We start from the raw sequence: 20,609 nt of genomic DNA on the forward strand, positions 1-20,609 counted from the left end.
GCGCAGGGGCCCCTGGGGCGCGTCCTGGCGCAGCGCCGCCTCGGGGACAGTGGGCCTGGCGGCCGCCCCCGCGCCCCAGCCGCCGCTGCCAGGCAGCGCCCGAAGCCGGCCTCGCCGCGGCCGCCCCATTCCCGGCCCGAGAGCTGGCCCAGGGAGACGCAATCGAGCCCGCAGCGCATCGATGTGCCGCCGCCCGCGCGGCCGCCGCTCGGGCTCCGCCGCCGCCGCCGCCGCTCGGGGGTCGCCCCCTTGAGCATCAGCCCACCCGCGCCTAGCCATCCCCCGCAAGTGAGTTCCCGTCGCCCTGCCGCCGGTGCAGCCCAGCCAACTCCTCCTCTTCGCAGCCCGCCGGCTCGGCCCGTCAGCGCTCCTGCCACCCCAGTCACCCAATCAATAATCAATCCTCCTGGCCCCGGAGGAGCGGCAGGCCGGGCGCGGGGCGCGGCGGTCCTCGCTCGGGGGCGCCGGGGCAGGGGGATGGGCACGGGGGGAGCAGAGTGCCTGCCCCCGCCCGGGGCGCGCCCTCGTGCAGGCTGGCACCCGGGATGGGGCCGGGCCCCGGCGCCTAGGGGGCGCGGGGCGGGTGAGGGGGACCGCGGTCTTCCCAAAGTCAGGGGAGGAAACTTGGAGACTCCTCTTCCCACACCGACCCCTGGGGCGGGCCCGGGGAAAGTTTGCCCTGGAACGAAATTGGGGTAAGTGGCGGCTGCGGACCCCGGAGGAGGAGCCGGGGTGGCGCCGGGTCGGGGCGCGACCCCTACCCCCGCTCCCCGCGCCTCCTCCCCCGGGGGCAGCGGCGTCAGCTCCAAGGTCTTGGCGTTCCCAAGGGCCGCGGGCCCAGGCCCGGGGTCCACGGGCGGACTTTGGGGGCGAGCGGCGCGGGCAGGGCGAGGCTGCCGGGGGCGGCCCGAGGGGCGAGGCCAGAGGAGGGGACAGGGCGGGCGGGGGTCGCGGCCCGCCGGGGACGGGCTCGGCGGGACCGGTGCCGCGCTCCTGCCGGCGCGCTCGGGGCGGAGGCGGCGGGGCCGCGCCGGCTCCCCGGACTGGGCGGGGGTCTTCGGCAGGCCAAGGGCCGCGAGTGGGGGCGCGGCGCCCCCGCCGGCGGGCGAGTGACACGATCATCTCCTTTTCCTTTAAGCTTGCCTGTTGCCGCCGCCGCCGCCGCCGCTCCAGCCGCGCCGCGGGCCGGAGACTGGACCGCTGAGCCCGGGGCCGCGGCCGCCGCGGCGCGCCCCCCCCCCCCTGCTCCCCGATGCTGTGACCCCGGGCCTGGGGGCGGGGGCCGGGCCGGACCGGCCGGGCGGCTCCGGCGCTCCTCCTCCCGCTCCTCCGTCCGCCTTCTCTGCCCCCCTCTCCCCGCCCCCCAGCCCCGAACCCAGAGCACCCCTTCAGGGGACGCGGGGCGGGGGGGGCAGGGCCGCCGCTCCTCCCCGCCCCCTCCTCCTCAGGCCTCTGGAGCGATTTGTCAAACTTCCCATTCCGCCGGCTGCGCGGTCCTCCTCCACCTCCTCTGCCGCCGCCTCCCCCCGCGCTCCTCCCTCCCCGCGCCTCCCGCGCCCGCCCTCCTCCTTCCCTCTGCACGTTCGGGGATCGCGGCGGAGAGCGGAGAGGGGGGGACGCGGAGAGCTGGGGCGCAGCAGCATCCTGCAGGCGGCCCCTCTCCGGGGGGGAGGCTGAGAGCCGGCCCGCCTCGCCCCCCCCCCCGCAGGCCCGCCGCCCCTCCCTCCCTCGCAGCCCGGCAGCGGCGGTGGCGGCGGCGGTGGCAGTCGCCGGAGGAGCATCATGCCGAGGAGGAAGCAGCAGGCGCCCCGGCGCGCAGCAGGTACGAGCCGCTTCCCCTTCCTCCTCTCCTCCTCTTCCTCTCCCAGCGAGGCGCCTGCAGCCGGCGGCCGCCCGGCTCCGGCTCCGGCTCCTACTCTTCGCCCCTCGGCCGGTGCAGGCGCTGAGTAACTCTGGGGCGCCGGGCTCGCCCGCCCGCCGCTCGCGGATTTGGGTACGCTCCCCGGCGCCCCCCGGACGCCCGCTGAGCTCTGGCACCCACTTCGGGAACCTCGCTCGGGGCGAACGGGATTGGGTTGGGTCCCTGCCACCTCAGCTCTCGGGCCGCGGAAGTGGTGGAAAGGAACCCCTGTCTGCCTCTTTCGGTGGGGGTGGGTGGGGGCGGGCGGGCGGGGTCACCTGAGTTCCCCGGGACACCTTCGGTGCCCTCCCGGGGCCGGACGGTGGGGGACCGCCGGTGCCTTCGGAGGCAGAGCCCGCGAGCGGTGAGTGAGTAGGTCCCCTTGGCCACCTTACTGCTAATCGGATTGATTCTTCATTTATTGGGCCCGAGCAGGGCACGGCGGTGGAAAGCTAAGCGCCCAGGGTCTGGGTATTGTCAGCTGCCTGTCAAGTCAGCCTTGGAGCAGAGATGGCGTGGCTTTCGGCCCGTTGGTTGCTCGTGCCCCTACCCCTCCTTCCGCTGCTTCGCCCACCCTCTCCTACCACTTAGTTCCGGGACATGTCTGAGTACTTTTCTTCTTCTTCGGCTTTCTTTCCCCTTTCTTCTTTTGCTGCCAGGAGTGTCAACTCCTGTTAAGATTGAGCTGATTTTTTTTTTCTTGGAAAAAGCATCATTGAAAACAAAACAAAACCCCACACACATAACATTATTTTGCAATAATGTCATTTGGGGGCATGTTGCCTGGAAGAAGGGTTTCTGGCCAGTTGCCACCCTTGATTTGATGACTGATTGATCGCCCTTCATGCTGCTGCCTTTGATCTATTCATTCCCAATAAACATCAATAAATCACTGGCAATAGTGAGGCCAACCTCTGTTATGTCAGGAGGGCCCTGTCAGAGCAACTTTAGGGATTCGGGCGGATTGCCTGGAGGACCACATATGGACGTGATGTATTTTGATATGAGTAACACTCAGATGTGCGGAGGTTCAGATTCTGAGAGGAGGTTCTTTTCTCTGGCCTTCTTTTGGTGGAAGCAGGAGGGTGAAGGGTAGGGCCAGGCTCTGCGCTCTCCTGGTGCTCTTCTGCCGTCCCGAGAGGGCCTGGAGCTACCAGAGGTGGTGGTGGTTGGTTCCCATGCCTGCCAGCAGCACCAGTACAGCCCATCCTATGCCTGCGTGCTGGCTGCAGGGCCTCCATACCCTGGTCCCACAGGGAAAGGAGGGACCTTGTGCTCCAGGCACTGGATTTTCCTGCCAGTGTCTTTAGAAAACCAGACTTGGGTTGGGGCATATCATGCATGCAGGTCTTACTCTTTGTCCTCCGTTTTGCCCCGTTGTTTAAAAGTTTTGACAACCCAGTGGTGACTGTAGGGAAAGGGCTGCCTTCCGCCTCACCTTGTAATGTCAATCCCACCCTTCACCAGTGCACTTACCTGCCCAGAATAAGCCCTCAAAGTTTGCAGGGCTCCTTCAGAAAGTTAGGCTGGAGGAGAGTCTCCAGCTCACAGTTGTCTTTCCTTTGTGGACGCCTGGTTTAAGGTAGCCATGCACCTGGAATGGGTGAACCCTGTGCGATGACAACTTTCCACTTGGTCGGGGACTGCCTTCGTGTGACATCTTTTATTTATTTAGTTTTATCTCCCTCCGACCATCTGCAGCCCTTCTATGCTGCTTCTGCTCACATACCTAGATCCATGTACATATGCACATCTCTGTACACACACATCTAGGTCTGTATGGGAGGGAACAGGGGAATGGATGGTTCATTTTATTTCTTTCAGCTTTTTGAAAGCAACCTGTTCACTAACCTTTTTGGCACCTTTAAGAAAAGCTAGCCAGGAAATCTTAGGTCAGTTAAGAAATATTCATTACATAAAAACTTGACTGCACGACTAATAGGAGATGGAAGAATGGTTTTGCTCTATCAAAATGACCCGTCAAAACGACTTTGTTTCATATTTGATTTAATTGTCTCTCCCCTGACAGGCACATTCATCAATAGCTTAATGGTCAATCAGAAGTTGGCAGCCTGAGTGCTTTCTTTCTTTCTCGTACCCTGGTTTTGGATTTAGTTTATCAGAATGCCTCTGCCTAATGGATGTGTGGAGGAGGGGTGGAGGATGACTGAAGGGCTGGCTACTTATTTAAGAAGAGTACAGAGAAAGAATCAAAGAAGATTAAAAAAAAAAGACACCCCAAAACAACAACGACAACACACACGCACATAGCTACCCCCTCCTCATTTTAGGCTGGATGTGGGTACACACCGAGCAATAAGTAAGCTGTTGTTGCTTCGATGGACAAGAGACTTCCAATGTTCCGTCCCGTTCCCCCCACCTTTTTTTTTTTTTTTTAAGTTCTCACAGCTGCAAGCTATAAGGTTCAGGCCTGCTTTTGTAGCATAGTGGGGAGTGATGACAAATTGATTGCTTAGTACTAATAGAGAGAGAGGGGAAAGGCAAGATGTCGGCTGATGGGTAACTGGAAATCCAGTCCCCAGCAACCTTGAGAATACTCGAGAATTTTATTTTTCCCCCTCCAAACTGAAAGGTCCGCTCAGCCATAAAAAAAGAAAAGTTGTTTTGCCAGCTTCATTAGTGTTCACCTAATTAGCTGTAAACCTGATGGATTTCTGACAGCTTTAATGATTGGAGATGACAAGCTCAACGCAATGTCATCCAGCAGAATTAGGTTTGCAGCTAGTTTGATGTAATCAAGTTGATATTACACAGTCCTGGCTGCCTTTAGTTGTGCATTAACTCAATTTTCTACTGCAGGTGACAAATGGGCTTTGGTACCTGGATAATCATGTCATAGGAATTAGGGCCCTTTTAATGGTCTGGGCTACAATCACAACCACAAAGGGGCTGAGCGCTGGGCAGAGCTTCCAGGCCTTGTACACAGGTGCACACAGCCTGCCCAGGCCACATGTCACCCTGTTCTCAGAGAGACCCTCGCAGGCTCTAAGAATGCCTGAAAAGACATCAATCTGGACTTGGAGATGTTTTGTGTGTTTGGGGGAATTGAAATGATCCATGGTTTATCGAGAGAGAGAGAGAGAGAGAGAGAGAGAGAGAGAGAGAGAGAGAGAGAGAGAGAGAGAGAGAGAGAGAGAGAATTTCTTTACCTGTAAAGGAAACCTAGGCAGGCATTTCCCCTTGCAGGAATGGGGGCTCAGAGGCCAGTGCAGCAAGTACTGGGCAGACCCAGCCGCCCTGAGAGTCTCAGAGGAGCAAGCAGAGTGCAGGCGGGTGTTCTTCCGGCAAAAGGACTATTCTTCTCGGCTTGCAATCTGGTTCTTCTGTGTAGCACTGAAAAGGCCACGCAGAAATGTGGGGCACACCTTCAAGAGTATGTAGCCATTCTCACATGGGAAGGAAAATAGGAAATCATAAAAAGCCATTGCCTATAACTGAAAAAAAAGAAATCCCTCAGCAAACTACTTGTCACCGACCTTTGGGATCTTGTTCATGGAAAAATAACAGTTTTGCATGGAGTGTTGTGGTGGTAAGGTTGGGACATTTGTTGCATTGCTATGGGCCCTGTTGGGTTGGTGGGCGGTGTGGAAGAACACGCTGGTTGCAGTGGAACAGGGCTGAGCTCCTGTGGGCCAGACAGGAGGGGTTTCACATTCCAGGATTCAGGCGGCATGCCGTGAGGGATGGGTCACCTGGTGGTGTCAGATCCAGGTGCCCAGAAGCCCCCGGAAGCACAGGGGGTAGGCAAGGAAGCCTTTTAGCATCAATCTAGGAAATTTATTCACTGCCAACCCAGCTTTCGATTCCGTTTTGGATAGTCTCTCTTGTAGCCAAGTGACAAAACGTCTGATTTGGGCCAGCCTCTGATTTTCCTCCCTGTTACTATAAAATGAGAAAAAACAATGTGAATTAAAAAGAAAAATGAAAATGAAGACGAAAGAGAAAAACAAAAGGGGCCAGGAGGCAAAGCTATTCCCCCGATCTGTGCATGGGGAAGAGAATCTTCCAGAATCAGCGGCCATGCCCCCGTCATCCTGACAACTGTCAGTTAGGGCTTCAGTGCTCTCCAGGGCCACACTTGATTGTGAGCGGTTGATGTTGTCATTTTGTCCTCTCTGTTGCCTTGAGCGCGCTCAGGAGCGGGAGCGAGCTAGTCAATAACTGATGTATCAGCAGTTATGCCCTAAATTGCCTTGCAAGTCTGCATTTCCCCCCTCTTTTTACTAAAGATGGTTTTGTAAAGTGATTCGAATGAAAGGTGACTGCTCTGGGCTGTCGGGAAAGGCGGCAACCAGGTGAGTTCACAGCATTAGCGCTGTCACCCAGCCTGGGCCGCCAAGCCAGGCGGGGGCTCCCGGAAGGACAGGGGAAGTGCCCCAGTGCTCGCGTGTGTCATGGCCGAATTAGGATGGGTGCACACAGGCAGGGCCGCAGAGAGACAGGAGTCTGGAGTCCCCAGTGTCCAACCCCAGCCCAGCTCACGGCTGTCCTGTGGAGCCCAACTCCCAGTGAGCCTGGTTAGGGAAGAGGAGAACCACCCGATAGCATTCCCAAGGTTCTAAATCTTTATGGAAGCCAACTGCCATAGCGTCCCTCCTTAAACCGTTGGGTGGGTTTGAACTGTTGACCTTTTGGTTCGCTGTCCAGTGCTTTAATCACCAGGCCACCAGGACCAGCATAGGATCTCACAGCCATGTGGAATCCAATCACTGGAGCAGTTCGTGGCTGCTTACGACTTCCCTGCAGGCCCATGTTATTCTTGCCTGTCGCTGGACAAACAAGGACAAAAATATTTGGTCTCATCAGTTAAAAAAAGAAAAGACAAGAAAGTAGGGGTGGGTGTCCTGCGTTCTGTGCTCCTGGCCAACTCAGGGCGGGATGTGGGCCTTTAGTAACAGCCCTAGAGCAGTGCTCCACAGCCCGGAGCGGAGCCAGGGCAGAACCGGGGAGAACAGTGGCATCTGTACCCAAAACATCCTCAGGTGCTTGTCATTTGTTTTTTGAAATCCATTTATATATTTTTCAGTTATGCTTCAGATTGTGGTTTCTCATTCTGCAATTAGAAAATGAAAGGTGAACACAGTACCCTGTATTTGGTAACCCTGATATGGACTGATAGATCCAGACAGATAATGTGCCGTTGTAATTAGACTCAATGGACAGGCAGTCATTTTTAAATTCTTTGACATTGCATAAAATTGTCATATAATAAGATAAGATGACAATTTTATGTTAGGTTGATAAAGTGTCCTGATACATGCATTTAAATGTCTGTAAGTCTTTTTTTTAACCAGACAGATTAATTGTAGTTTTCAGTATTTACAGTTCATCCTTAAAATTAATTTTTAACATACCACTAAACAATAGCTATGGATATACATTTTATCTCTATTTATATACATATTTTTTATCCCTTATGTTTTTTTCTTAACCCCCTTCTAAATTTCTACCTGGATTGTCAAGATTCAATCTGACTTGAGTTGCTTTTCTTAATTTTGCAACACTTGTAAAAATTCACACCAGGTACGGATGTCAACATTCAGGTCACTGAATTGAATGTTTGTGACTGGAATGAAAGTAAGCATGTTTGAAAGTTGTTGTTTTTTTCTCTGAAATATCGTAATCGAATCCAGTCAGCTGACGACGACTGGTCTGAGCAGGTGTCATCCTCTAGGGTTAGGAATCTTGATTAGAAAGATTTCATCGTGTCTTTCAAGAATGGATGTTGTTTAAGCGCCATTTGAAAAGAGAAGCCATAGCTAACCCGGACACTGGGTTTGATCAGCACCTAGAGTCTTGGGTTTTGTTACCTTCGATGCTATACGTTATTTCAGTATCTCACCCTGAGGGGCTCAGGAGACATGGGGGTGGGGGTGGAAACATCTTCCTAAAGACTACGTTACCTGGAATTTTCAGACACCTCTTCCGTTTATTTATTTATCGACCTATATATCTATTTGGGTTTGGAAAGGTGTGGCTCTTGAAGAATAAATTTGTTTGGGCTTAATGATCAATTATTAATTCATACTGTCAGGACACATGTTATTAATTATGCCTGTGTTTTCTTCATCCACAGCAGCTGTTGGGGAAGGAGGGGAGGCTCAGATTATCTTTGGGAAGGAGCATGCCAACCAAAGCAAGTCACTCCCCAATTCCTTGTTATCATCTTCTTGGTCCCCTGGCTTTGTGGATAAAGGATCGCAGGGGCAGAGTGAAGAGAGAATGGAAACACAAATGTTAGACCAGAGCGGACACTGGCAAATGCTCTTCACTTAAAAGGAAGGCCAACTCACAAAGGCCTGTGACCCAGCAGAATTCTGGGGTGCACCTATCTATTTGCCAACACCCCCCCTCCCACTCCGCCCAAGTCCAGTTTGGGATCTGGTGCCATCTCCCGTTTCACCCCTTGCCCCCCCATCCCCTTACTCTGCCTGAGGGCTTGAGGTCATTTTGAAAGTTTCTAGTAGCAGGGGAAAAAACACTCTAAATGCTTGCTTGTTCCCCAAACTGGAACCTATTCTTAATGGAGAGCAAAGGGCTGTTTGGTAAGATACGTGAAATGACTCAAATTCATTGACTTTTGATTTTTCATTCTCATCATTGAATCGGGCCTGTGTTTCAGTTTCCTCAGAGTTCTTTGAGAAATGCATGTTGCATAAAATAGGCAATTTTTAATGAACAATTTAATGTAAATGGGTTTTGAATTTAAATTAATATTAATGAAGCCTTGAGTGAATTTATTTTGCATACGTAAAGACTTGTACGTCTTTCACCCATGCGCTTTCTCCTTTCTGTAGTAACACTGGTTAGCTGGATTAGCCAGTACCTTTTAAAGATCCCCACATGAAACGTTGAATTGATTTTCTATGTCCACTCCGACCAATATATAATCAAACCCAAGTGTTTCCGCATTTAGAGGAAACATACCTTGTGTCCTGTTAACTCTCTCCACTCCTTTCGCCCTGCTTATCCTGCAAGGTGACGTTGGCGTGGCGTTTTCTGCCCAGGAAAAGACACCCATCCCAACAATAGTTTCAACAATCAAGATGTTTTCTTTCTTTGGCTTACCTCTAATGTATTATGTATCCAGGGATGATGGGAAGTTCTGTAATTAATTCTGTTAGATGTAATTGCTATAATCACTTTGATGCCACACATAATAAAGGTAATATGGTAAGCACATAAAAATATAAACACCTTATTGTAACTCGACGTGGAAGCTCCATTCTCATCAGGCCTGGTCTGTAGACCGGAGCTCGGTCTTGGGTCGTAGGTGACAATTACCGGAGCTGAGTTAATTGATATTCCAAAGGAGAGTCGTTTATTGGAAAGGATGGGCCTTGGCTTGGCGGGATCTCCAAGCTCCTTGCCTAGGAATCTTAATCCTCGCTTCCTTAAAGAGGGGGTTAATGAAGAAAAGGTGGCCATTCTCTCCTGTAGATGAGGGAGGTAAACATTTCACAAGTAGCCTAAGTCGTGAGAACCAAAGAAAGGACCAGAGCAGAGGTTTCATATCAAAGGGGGTGCTGGTCTGTGGGTTCTCTCTCTCCCTCCCCCCCCCTCTCTCTCTCTGTGTGTGTGTGTGTGTGTGTGTGTGTGTGTGTGTGTGAGAGAGAGAGAGAGAGAGAGAGAGAGAGAGAGAGAGAGAGAGAGAGAGAGAGAGAGAGAGAGAGAATGAGCATGTGCTATTGGGTGACTCGAGAAGGCCCCTTTTCTACCACAAGGCAATTGTAGCAAGAGAGCACAAACTATTTGTTGCATGGCTATCACTTTTATCATTATTATTTCTCCAAACGTTTCACAGAGGAGGCTGGGGGAGGTGCCTAACTGTTGCACAAAATACCCAGGAGGAGCTGGAGCTGGTGTTGCCTGCTAGACTGAAACCTCAGGCGGGGAGTCAGCAAACACTCCCACCCCCAACCCACCCAGCTCTCCATGCACCTTTCTCCCCCAGATCCAAGCCACTGTTCTGGGGCCTCAGGGAAGTTTGTCTGAGAACCTGAGGTACAATCCTGTGAGGGGTGGGGGTGTCTGGGGGATGGATTTTAAATGGGCTTAAAATGTTCGCTGTCAGTGCAGCTCTGGGAGGCTGGCAGATGAGGCAGGAAAGGACATCTGGCTATCATGGTGTCAAAGCAAGACATGGCTCTCTTTGGCACACGCAGTCAGCCCCACACCTTCCTGAGGGCCGTGCCGGTGCTCACCAGGCCTTACCACCCTGATGTCACCTCCAGAGTTTGGATGTGAAGTCTCCACACTGAGATTTTATTTTTTGAAGGGATTGGGTGTGTAAATCACACTCAGGATAAATTAAGGAAGGAGATGGGTGCTGGCGCCTATTTGGACGAAGAAGAAAAGAGATGGTGTGTTGAGATGACAGGGACAACACTGGTGGCAGTGATACCTTGGATGCTATCCAGTACTGGTGCACTGGGTTTTGCTGCCGACTGTGGCCGGCTGGGCAGACACAGCAGCAGCACCTGGGTGCCGACCAGGCAGAGAGGCAGCAGAGTGCTGATGTAGGAGGCCTGGCTGGTCCACGAAGGCTTCTGGCCCACCAGGTAAGCTAGTGGGCCAGGAGAGGATCTTAGGGATCTGGTCCCTGAGCTGAGACTGAAGCTGGACAGCCAGCAGTCCCCCAGCAGTGACACGGAGGAGGAGGCTGGCTTTGATGGCCAGCATGATAAACCGTCTGAGAACTCCATAGGCCCCTGTAATCAGGGCCAGCACTGACATCCTTCTCAAGTTTGACAGCTCCTTCCTTTTCGCTCCTCACCGCCAAGACATTCTCAACTGAATTTCCCTCTCCCCTCCCTCACTGCCTGCGCCCAGCCCGCCCCGCCCCTCCCCTCCCCTCCTGTGCCCTCCCTCTCCCTCCTTTCTGTGTGTGTGTGTGTGTGTGTGTGTGTGTGTGTGTGTGTGTTGTTTCATGTTCTTGATCAGTCTCAGATGCCGGGAATTATTTTTTTTCCGGCGGGAGGGGGAGTGTTGGGTTAGGTTTGTGGGTTGGGCAGGTGTGAGAGGAAGTCTGTTTTTTTTTTTTTTTGTACTGTAGGCCTGTTGCTAATTAATGTTCCTCCATAAGATTCTGTCGGAGTTGAGTAATGTTTTTGATCTTTATGCCTGATAACTGCATACTTAATGAGATTTCAAAGCTGTGAGTGCAGCTCCCTACAATTATTGACAGATGCCTTTTCTTTGCCATTGGGTTCAGCTTCATAAATCCTCCCGCCGTAATGAGGTTCAGCAGTGCCACCCTGGCAGTGAGCTAATGAAAGGGGGGAGGGCGCAGCGGCGCAGGGCTGTCTGACACATTCTCTCCCTTTAAAATTTACTATGCAGATGTCAAGCTGCGGGACGATTACTTCAAACATGCTAATTTTTATCTGGCTTTTGTGTCAGCCCCCTTTGCCATTAAAAAAATAAATAAAAGGACTAACCTTACTCCCCACAATCCCTTTCTTTGCTTCTCTCCCCCACTTCTCTCCCTCCCCCCCTTTTGTTTTTAAAATTTAAAGTCACATATTTAATGACCTCTGGTGTGTGACCGCTGGGGACTCTGTTACACGCTGACACACGCATGGCCTTTTTGCAGGTACTCAGTGCCAGAATGGTTTGTTGTTGTTTTATGTTGGGCATGGGCAGGCCAGGGGGTGGGTAAAGCGTGGCTTCCCCAGGCCTCCCGTCAGCCTGCCCTAGGCGTGCACTGGACGCACCCTGGGCTTCATCTCGGAGTTCTGAAACTAAATCCTGGTGGAGAAGGGCCGCGCCATGCCAAACAGTCGATTTCCTTTTCAGCGGAGTCATACATCACTGACCCACCCTTCCCTCCTGACAGAATGACATATGTCATTTATCACATGGGCCCCAGCCAGACAACGGGGAGGGGTGGAGGAGGGACGCCCAGGTCCCTGTGACGCTGGCTGGCTGTCTCCTCCTCCCCCGGGCAGGCAGGGTGGCTCCCAGGAGTCCTGCTGATGACTTGGCCAGAGAGGCAGGGGCAGGGGCAGGGGCGAGGCTACCTCGTGGACGGCTGTGTGGCGGGCCAGGCGCGAGATTGGCAGAGGCCAGGGGGAGGCTATGTTCTTTCCCATTCTCTGCAGAGCAAGCCTCTTCGTCCTTTAAATTCTGCTTTTTTAACCCCCTTTCCTCTTCCTTTCTTTTTTTTCTTTCGCCTCTAGTGAAGGAAATAAAACTGTGTGTGCGTGTGTGTGTATGAGAGAGAGAGAGAGAAAGAGAGACAGGTATCCTTCAAGCTCCCCAGCTGAGAGGTGGTATAAATGGATCTCCGCGCTCCAGGCTTCACATGATTCAAACGTGCGTTATTGAAGATGGATGTTCCTTAAGAAAAGATGGATGGTAGACGCTGGCCTTCGGGTGCCATTTATCATTTTGAATATTATTTAGACTTGCCGTGTAAACCTGAAACTTGAGAGTCGTACGAGCTGGGGCAGTGCTGGGACCTGTGTGTGCCTTGCCATTGATTGGCCTTGGGTTCTCATTGCTGCTGACCGACCTGACCCAGCCCTCCCATTTACAGGACTGCAGACCCCTGCCTCTCTAACCCCCGCTCCCCCCTCCATGGCAGCCCCTCCTCCGACGAAACAAGAAGGAGGCTTTAATTTGGTCTAATTCCCAAGGACACGGGAAGATGAAGTATCTGTGATTTATACTTAAGCAAACAGGCAACTTTCTCTCTCTCTCCCTGCCTCACTCACTCTCTCCCCACCACGCCAGTCACGTACCAAACATTAAAATATAAACAGAGCAGTAGTTGCGGAAGCCAGAACCGTTGTCTGATTGTTTATTGTTTTTTTTTTAAACCCTCTGCCATGCCTTGAAAAGGAGTCTGTATTTGAAAAGCTGGAACCCAATGTAACCATTAGAACACACAGCTTGCTCCTCGGTGGTGTGAGAATGAAGACAGGACTTCCGCATCGAAGGGCGATTTCTGCTAACAAATGATCTTTGGTGGCTCCTTGTCCCGGGTTCCCAGCAGCCTCCTCCCCTCTGTGTCTGCACTCTGCCCACCGCCCCACCAGGACTGATGTGGACAGCTGTGTCCAGGCCCCAGCCGGTTAATCACTGCTAGCTGTGTTTTTGTACCCTTGAGCCCTCTACACCAGGACACCCCCACCTACTGGAAGCACTTAGGCAAGCAGGCAGCCTCACCAGCCGGCTGGGCTGGGCTGGGTCTCAGGGAGCCCAGGCTGCCTGCAGCTGCAGCACCCACAGCATTGGCACCAGTATTTCTTCTGCTCCGGAGGCCTGGCCGCCTGCACTGTCAGGGGAAAAGGGCAAACAGAAAGTGGCCTTCCTGCTCCAATGCCTGGGCCAGGAGAGGCCCTGGTCGTGCAAATGTAATTGTCAGGCGTTCGATTAAATGTGTGATTTTATTTGGGTTGGCTAATTAAATGTAATGCTCCTCGTGTGACTTATAGCGGGGACATTCATTTTAGAAACTGATGGGGCAGGAGGTTAGGCCCGGGCGGGTGTTTGCCGCCATTGTTTCATCTGGAGAAGGAAGAGTCGGGAATGTATGGTGGGGAAGCTGAGGGTTGTTGTCTGGCCACTGCTTAGACCTACTCTTCCCCGGAGCCTACATCTACCGCAGCCCGCAAGGCATCAACATGCCGCTTGCTCATTCGCCAACTGCAGGCAACTTTGCATGTGTATGCCTCCATGCTTTGAAACAACTCTGTGTGCGGTCTGGGACTTGGTGGCACCCCTCAGGATGACTCGCGATACACTTTTGGCATTGCCAAGCTGCGGCCCCTAAGCCAGGTAGCATCTGCTCTGTATCCTTGGTGGGTGGGGTGGGGGGACACGTCTGGTTATGAAAAGATGAAAGTTCTTCTTTCGAGACTTCATGGCAGGAGGCAGAACGCAGATGCACTGGCCTCACACGTGTGCAGCCCTGGAGGTAATTGGGGTACAAGTGCCACTTTGCAGGGACAATTGTAAATACCTGTGATACAAATAGCATCCTCCCATTTTTCTTACACTGATTAGCCAAACTTTGCTATTAATAGGTGCAAAGTACATTCCAGGTGTAATTGGTAAGGAACTGGGTGCACTCATGGGAAGAAACCTTGTTTTTTTTTTGTACGCTTTTATTCTTATCCCCTTTTCTCAGTTTTATGGCTGGAGACATGATTTATTGCTGCCATCCATCTTGGGGGCTCATCCATCACACCCGGGTTGCTAGGAGATTGTGGCAGCAGCTGTTTGCTCTGAATCAGACAGAAAAGTTGTCAATCATCAAAGGCAGGTGAATAGCATTAGAAACACGCTATTGTCAGACGGAATAATTAATCAAAGAGAGAAAAGATAATTAAAAAGATATGACCCTTGCAAGTACTTGCTCTGGGTTGCCTGGGGGAAAAAAAAAAGAGGAAGAAAAAGAAAGAAAAGAAAAACTGCCTGGTCTTTTCTGGACACTTAAGCAGCTGAGGGCTGATAAAATATGCACTCTGCAGTGCATAGTTTTTAATTAATTGAAAAAGGTTCAACATTCAAAGACGATGCTGGAGAAAAGTCCGATTGCGAGCAGAAGTAATATTTATTGTTTGCATGAAGGACTTGACACAGAGCTCTAACTTTCTGCCTCCAATCTCTGGCTTCCCTGTTGGGGGAGGAAGTGCGGGCTGGAGTCTTGGGGACTCCCCATCTCCTGGCCTGCACCCTCAGGGAGTCAGACCCTGAGGAACTCAGGTGGAGTTCAGGAGCCTCTCCCACCGCCACACTTCTCGGGGGAGGGAGGTGGTGTCTGAAAGAATTAAATATGAGGTAACAGAAATTTTTAAGAACTGCCACGAAAGGCATGCCACCAGATCCACCTCCAGGGAGCTCAGGGAGCGTCCTGTCTCCCCCAGGGCCACCAACTTCCCCAGAGGGAGCCCTGGGAGCATTCTGGGAATGGCATCACAGACCACCTTAGCAGTGCATCACCTTCGGAAAAGGGGCATCTCAGTTACGGCCTAGAAAGAGTTCTCAGCACCCATTCCGGCTCCCAGACAACACTCAAGCGGTAGGAAGCTGCTCCGCGCGTTTTCCTAAGTTCAAACATTTTGGAGAAGCTGGAAAGCAAATTCAAGGCCAGACAGACTGGGGCCTCTCTGGAGTTGCAGTCGAGTTAGGTAGGCTGCAATCCCTGTAGCAGATCGACTTTTATTTTACATTTTTGAATACTATGCTTGATTTTCACACCATTCTCTTCCCAAAGAATAGCAGGACTTCTAAAAATATCAGGAGGGAAAAAGGCTTGGCTATTAGAATTCATGAGAGGGAAGAAAGCAACATTATTTTTTCTTTTTCTTTAAGTTGGGGTACCTTTTCAAGGGGGCACCAGAGATGCCTTCCCTCAAGTTCCTCTACACGGCTATCAGGGGACCTAATCTGGCAGCTCCCACCTTTCCCATTGCGCATTTCACACTTGTTGGGGGGCACCACATAAGTGGCCTTTTGGAATAGGTATGTGTGAGAAAGAAGATGGAGGAAGGAAGGAAAGAAGGAAGGAAAACTAACTCAGACAAGATGAAAACTAGGGCCTACCCTCCTGGCTAGAGAAAGTGTCCCTAATCAGAACTTGACCTGCAGAAAGATGGATGAACTTGACTTCAGCTTATTTGGGTTTTTGAGCCAGACTGCCCTTGGCCCCTTTCTGAGGATTAGAGTCAGAAAGGCAGTTGGCTCTATTGCCTTTGTCTTCTGGCTGTTCTGTAGTTCTCATCCTTGAAGCTCAGCACCTTTTTGGGCAATGCCTGTTCTTGACCTCCAAGGGACTGTACTGTAGAGGGCCGGTGATTCCCAGAGTTGCCTGACGGACCTGCAGAGCTTCAGTTAGGCGGCCCTCCTGTCTCCTGCGACATCTAACTGCTGGAGATGGGCAGTAGGCCTTCTCCGCTTGTCCTCTGGTAATCATCTCCCCTTTCTAATTCCTGGAATGAGGTCTGGTGGTGTGGTGCGTTATGCATTGGGCTGCTGACAATAGGTCAGTGGTTCAAACTCTCTAGCTGCTCTGAGGGAGAAAAATGAGGCTTTCTCTTTCCATAAAGATTTATAGCCTCAGAAGTCCGCAAGTGCAATTTTCTTCTGTCCTATAGGATTGCTGAGTTGAAATTGACTTGTTGGCAGTGAGTTTGACTTTGGTTTGGTTTCCAAATAACTGTGGAGAAAGTACATCGGCTGTTGCTAGCCAAAGTCGTCCCCAAAGGTGGTGGCTCATCGGGGACAAAGGAGCCGTGCTCCCTGCTCATCGTCTGTGGTAGGGGCATACGTTCACACGTGAAAGAGGTCTGCCTGTTTAATAGAAGTGAAACTTTGCTTCCTTTCAAGAAGGAAAATACATCACAGGAAGAGAGCGAGAGAGAAGGTCTTCACATTTTGAGAACTTCATGCAGGTCATTTCTTCCGGGGTCCTGGTTGGTGCCTAGTGCTTCTTCTCCCTGGCATCTATTTAAGTGGCTCATTTAATTAATGATAAAAAGAGGCAGAAACAAAGGGCGGCTTACATAACTTGTGCTGCTGTAACAGGAATACAAACAAATTCGTTTTCTCAAAGTTTAGGGCGCTACAAGTGCAGAGTCAGGGTGCCAGCCCTGACAGAAGGCTTTGCCCTCTGTTGGCTCTGCAGGAAGGAAGGTCTGCACTTCTGAGCGACTGCTCCTGGAGGATCTGCATGCAGCTTGGCTTGCCATCTCTCCCTCCCTCTCGGCTCAGCATGCTTGTTTCCTCTCTCTGGTGTCTCCAAAGGGATGGACTCAATGCACACCCTATAGTCTCCTGTCTCATACATAGACCAGATGGGATTAAAACCCGAGGCATGGAAGGTGGGATTTACAACGACCTATTGAGGGGCCACGGTTCAATCCATTCTATTTCACTTGTGCCCCCCCCCCCCCGCCCGAATTTATATCCTTGCCACAGGCAAAACATATGCACCCTATCCACAACATTTTAAGTCTTCTCCATTCCCAAAATTCCATCTTCCGAGTCATTGAAATCAAATATGGGTGAGACCTTAGGTGTATTCCACCCTAGGGAAAAAAATTCTCTTCATGTGAGACCCTGTGAAACCCAGAGAACAAGTTTTTTTGTTTTTAATTCCGGAGTGCAACAGGTACAAGGCAGGCGTCTCCATTACAGGTGGGAGAAAATGGAGGAAAGGGAAGGGCCAAGGTGCATTAGGCAAGTCCCAAACCCAGCTGGAGGTCTCCTGTTAGCTCGCAAGGTGTAAGATGAAGCCCCAGCCTCTCAGGCACACTGGAATGGCCACACTGCTCTATGAATTTTGGACAGCTTCATTGTCCCGGTCCGTCTAAGTCGTGAGCCCACCCCCCGGGCTCTGGAAGGCCTCCTTCGTCTGCCCCTTAATCCTGGCAGTCTCAGCCCCCCACCTTTGGGCACCCAACTAATTTTCTTGGTCAAACCAAATAACAGCCCCACACTCTGGAATCTGGCTGGTGAATATCTCTCAACTTTGGGGGCTATGGCTCTATTCTTAAAGACCCCAGAGGCCAGAGCCTCAACTCTTTGAGACTGAGGCAGTTCTGCTTCCGGGGTTTCTTCAACAGTTCTGCTGGTCAGTCTGCCCCAGGGATGGTTGTTCTTCCCTTGAAGGCCAACATGTGTTTTGGCCCATGTGCTGCCTGTAGAATTTCAAGAGGTAGCCAGCTTTCTTTCCTTTGGTTCGTTCTCTGTCCCCTTCGACGTAAAGAGGTGGTTTGTTTCTCTGCTGTGCTTGTCCAGAGCCACCACGTACAGGGTAGATACCTTTCATGTCCTTGGTGAAAATGCTAGGACAGGGGTCTGCAGCATTTTGCAAATCTAAGTTTTATTCAATTTGCATCGTTCATTTTTAAGCGCTTCTCTTTCCTCCTGCGAGTTACTATAAGCAACAAAACGAAACCAGCAAGCCCTTTTAAGATGTTGCTTTGAATCTTCTCAGACAGATATCCAAGTTTATCACAAGTTCAACCTGCCACCAAGTATTCCAACATAATCCAGACAAATTCTTTGCCACTGTATAAAAAGTATCACCCTTCCTCTAGTGTCCACACATGTTCATCCTTTTTTCTCAAAGCCTTGCAAGAGCACAGTCAGTACCTACATCTCCAGCAGCATCCTATTGCTTGTGCTTTGTATGTTCTCCAAGACTTTGTTCATGTAGTTCCCCACTTCCTTCTGAGCCGTCACCAGCCCTGCCTTTGATGTCCAAAAGTCTCCCCAGTCTCTTCAAGGCGATCAAGGCGCTTACTGTTAGGCACCGTCAAACTCTTCCAGCCTCTAGTCATTCCCCTATTCCAAAACCACTTCCACATCGTGGGCATTTGTTAAAGAGCGTCCCAGCTTCTCAAATTTTATCCTAGGTATCCAAAGCTGCTCAAACAGAAATGCCAGCAGTAGATGACTGTCGCAAACATAAAGTTCTTTTCTCACAGAGTAGGAGCCTAGAAGTCCCTATTCAGGGTGATGGCTGCGGGTGGTGGGTGGTGGGGGGGGGGCGGCTTTCACTCTCTGTCCCCTCAGGGCAAGGTCCTGGTCTTTCTGGTTCCCCGGAGGTCCCCTTGTGCTTTGGCATCTTACTCCATCTCTACTCCCTCGCTTGCTTGTTTAATCTTGGTATCGAAAGACACGCTCTGCACTAATCCTGCCTCCGTGGCATACAGCCCCGATGGGACTGTGGATCCAGGTGTGGAGGCTGCAGTGCTTCCTTTGGGGAGGACAGTTTGATCCCCACAGAGACAGAGCAGAGAAGGCTGGAGGTGGGAGACAGGAAGAAGGACTCGCCTCTTCTCTGAGAAGGTTTACATTCTGTGAGTGGGCATTTGGGCCAGGATTTCAGCCCCTCTGTTCCAGGAATGGGTGGATGGTTAAGTGTTCTGCCATTAACGGATAATAAGGGGTTTGACTTTACTTTACACCTGTCCAAACCTGGTGGCTTCTCTGACAGGAGAGGGGGAGAAGCCTGAGTTTCCTTTGTCCCCAGGGCGAGGGGCTTATGCCAGCATAGTGCTCCACGGCCACAGCCCCGTTTTATGATGACATCCTCGAACGCTTGACCCCATGCCAGCTGAGCATTTCCACTGTGACCCTGTTCCTGTCTCGTAGTGCACGGAGCCGAGGTTACCTGACAGGTGTTTTGCCAGAATGGTCTGGAAGCAGGCGTGGCCTCTGCCCACTGCCTCGGCCCCCCATGTTCGCATGGCCACCCTCAGCAGCGTGCCCCCCGGCGGGTGAGTGCATTTGGAAGCACTTAGAAGCCCTCAGTGTACATGCCATGGGGTGGTTATTGCTCGTCGGTCCCACGGGAAGCTTTACCAAGGGGCCTGGATTCCTCTTGGTGAGGTGAGAAGATGGCTGAACTGTTCGTCCTTCCCCACCTTCTGTTTCCTGCCTTTGTTTTGGCCCCGAGCCCGTAGGAAGATAGCGCTGTCATGCATACTAGTTTGCTAAGACTCCGCCGGTGCCACCAGCGTGCCAGGCTGCCGTGGGCGTATTCCCCCCGACTCTCCTGGGTCAGCTCGCCCAGGCAGCACGCGCCCTGTGCCACACGGCTGGGCTTCCTACTTGAGATGGTCATGCCAATGAGCGGGAGCCCCAGCATGGAGTCGCCGGCCAGAGGGGCATAGGTCACGTCACATCACAGCGGGCCTGGTCGCTGAGCCTGCATCAAGAGCTTGCTCACACGGGCCTCCGGACTCTCATGAAGCATGCCTGGGGAGGGAGAAGGGCATTCTTTGGAAACACATGTACTTGCTCCTTGAGAAAGAAGTGAAGTAGTTAACATTTCTCGGAGGAAAACATCTTTCATTACTTGACATGTTCTGGGGTAATGATTTTTCAGTTCCACAAACACGTACTTACTCGCGTTTGTGCGGAGACCTGGCTGCGGTGGATGGCAGGGCCATTTTTAATGGGAGCTGGCTGGCCCTGGGTGGAAGGAGCCTGGCTGGCCACAGGTGGTCCCCATGTGATGGCTCTCACTTGGCAGATTCCTACGGAAGCAACGTGTGGGCTCAACGCTTAAGTGTGTCCCCTCCCGCCCCCCACACAAGCCCAATCACTGCGGGTTCAAGTTGTGGAGAAATCAGCGAATGTACGTGTCTGCTGGGTGCCGTTGTAAACAGACCGTTCCGAGGTGCCCACTGGGTAGGCGTTCAAATGCCGCTCCATGGGGGGTTTCTGATGCCAGGACCTTGGGTAAGGATTTGCTGGTTGAGGGGGCTGTTTGGGTTATAGACTGGGGCTAGGGCAGCTGCTTTCTGACCAGTCCAAGTCCCGTTTTAGCCCTGGGTCTTGGTATGTGTTTGACTTGCCACAGGGAAGGGTATGGGGATGCCGGGAGCTGAGTGGCCCTGCTCATGCAGGCTTGAGTGGGGTTAACATTCCTCCCATCACGCCTCCATTCTGTCCTCACCCCTGCAAAGTGATGGCGCTCAGGCCTGGAGGGCCACTTCTGCGGCTGGTGGTGTTGGGGCCTCCCACTTGGCTCACTCCAGCAGGCCGTGAAGGGGAGCTAATGGAGTCTACACTTAGGCTTACCTGTGCCCCCAGCTCCCAGGGACCCTTGGGTGTGGTCTTTGCTCCTGATGTATTTTGCCTCCCTGCCCCCTCTGGTAGGAGGCGCATTGCTCATCAAATCTCAGACCTGGCCAAAGATGGCTTTTTCTCTGCTTAATTTTAT

The 20,609-nt window shown here is 52.3% G+C and overlaps 1 protein-coding gene across 1 annotated transcript in view; it reads left to right on the forward strand.

Annotated features, from left to right (window-relative positions):
* Positions 1-568: 568 nt before the first annotated feature.
* Positions 569-20,609, forward strand: part of TSHZ3 (teashirt zinc finger homeobox 3) — an 87,788-nt gene continuing 67,747 nt past the window's right edge. Inside the window, exons 1-2 of the mRNA XM_075537179.1 lie at positions 569-695; positions 1,139-1,822. Of these exons, the coding sequence (XP_075393294.1) occupies positions 1,783-1,822 (40 nt within the window). The 5' untranslated portion in view covers positions 569-695; positions 1,139-1,782. The remainder of the gene's footprint in view (positions 696-1,138; positions 1,823-20,609) is intronic.

The sequence above is a fragment of the Tenrec ecaudatus genome, chromosome 18 (genome assembly GCF_050624435.1).
Source record: "Tenrec ecaudatus isolate mTenEca1 chromosome 18, mTenEca1.hap1, whole genome shotgun sequence".
NCBI classification, from domain to species: Eukaryota; Metazoa; Chordata; class Mammalia; order Afrosoricida; family Tenrecidae; genus Tenrec; species Tenrec ecaudatus.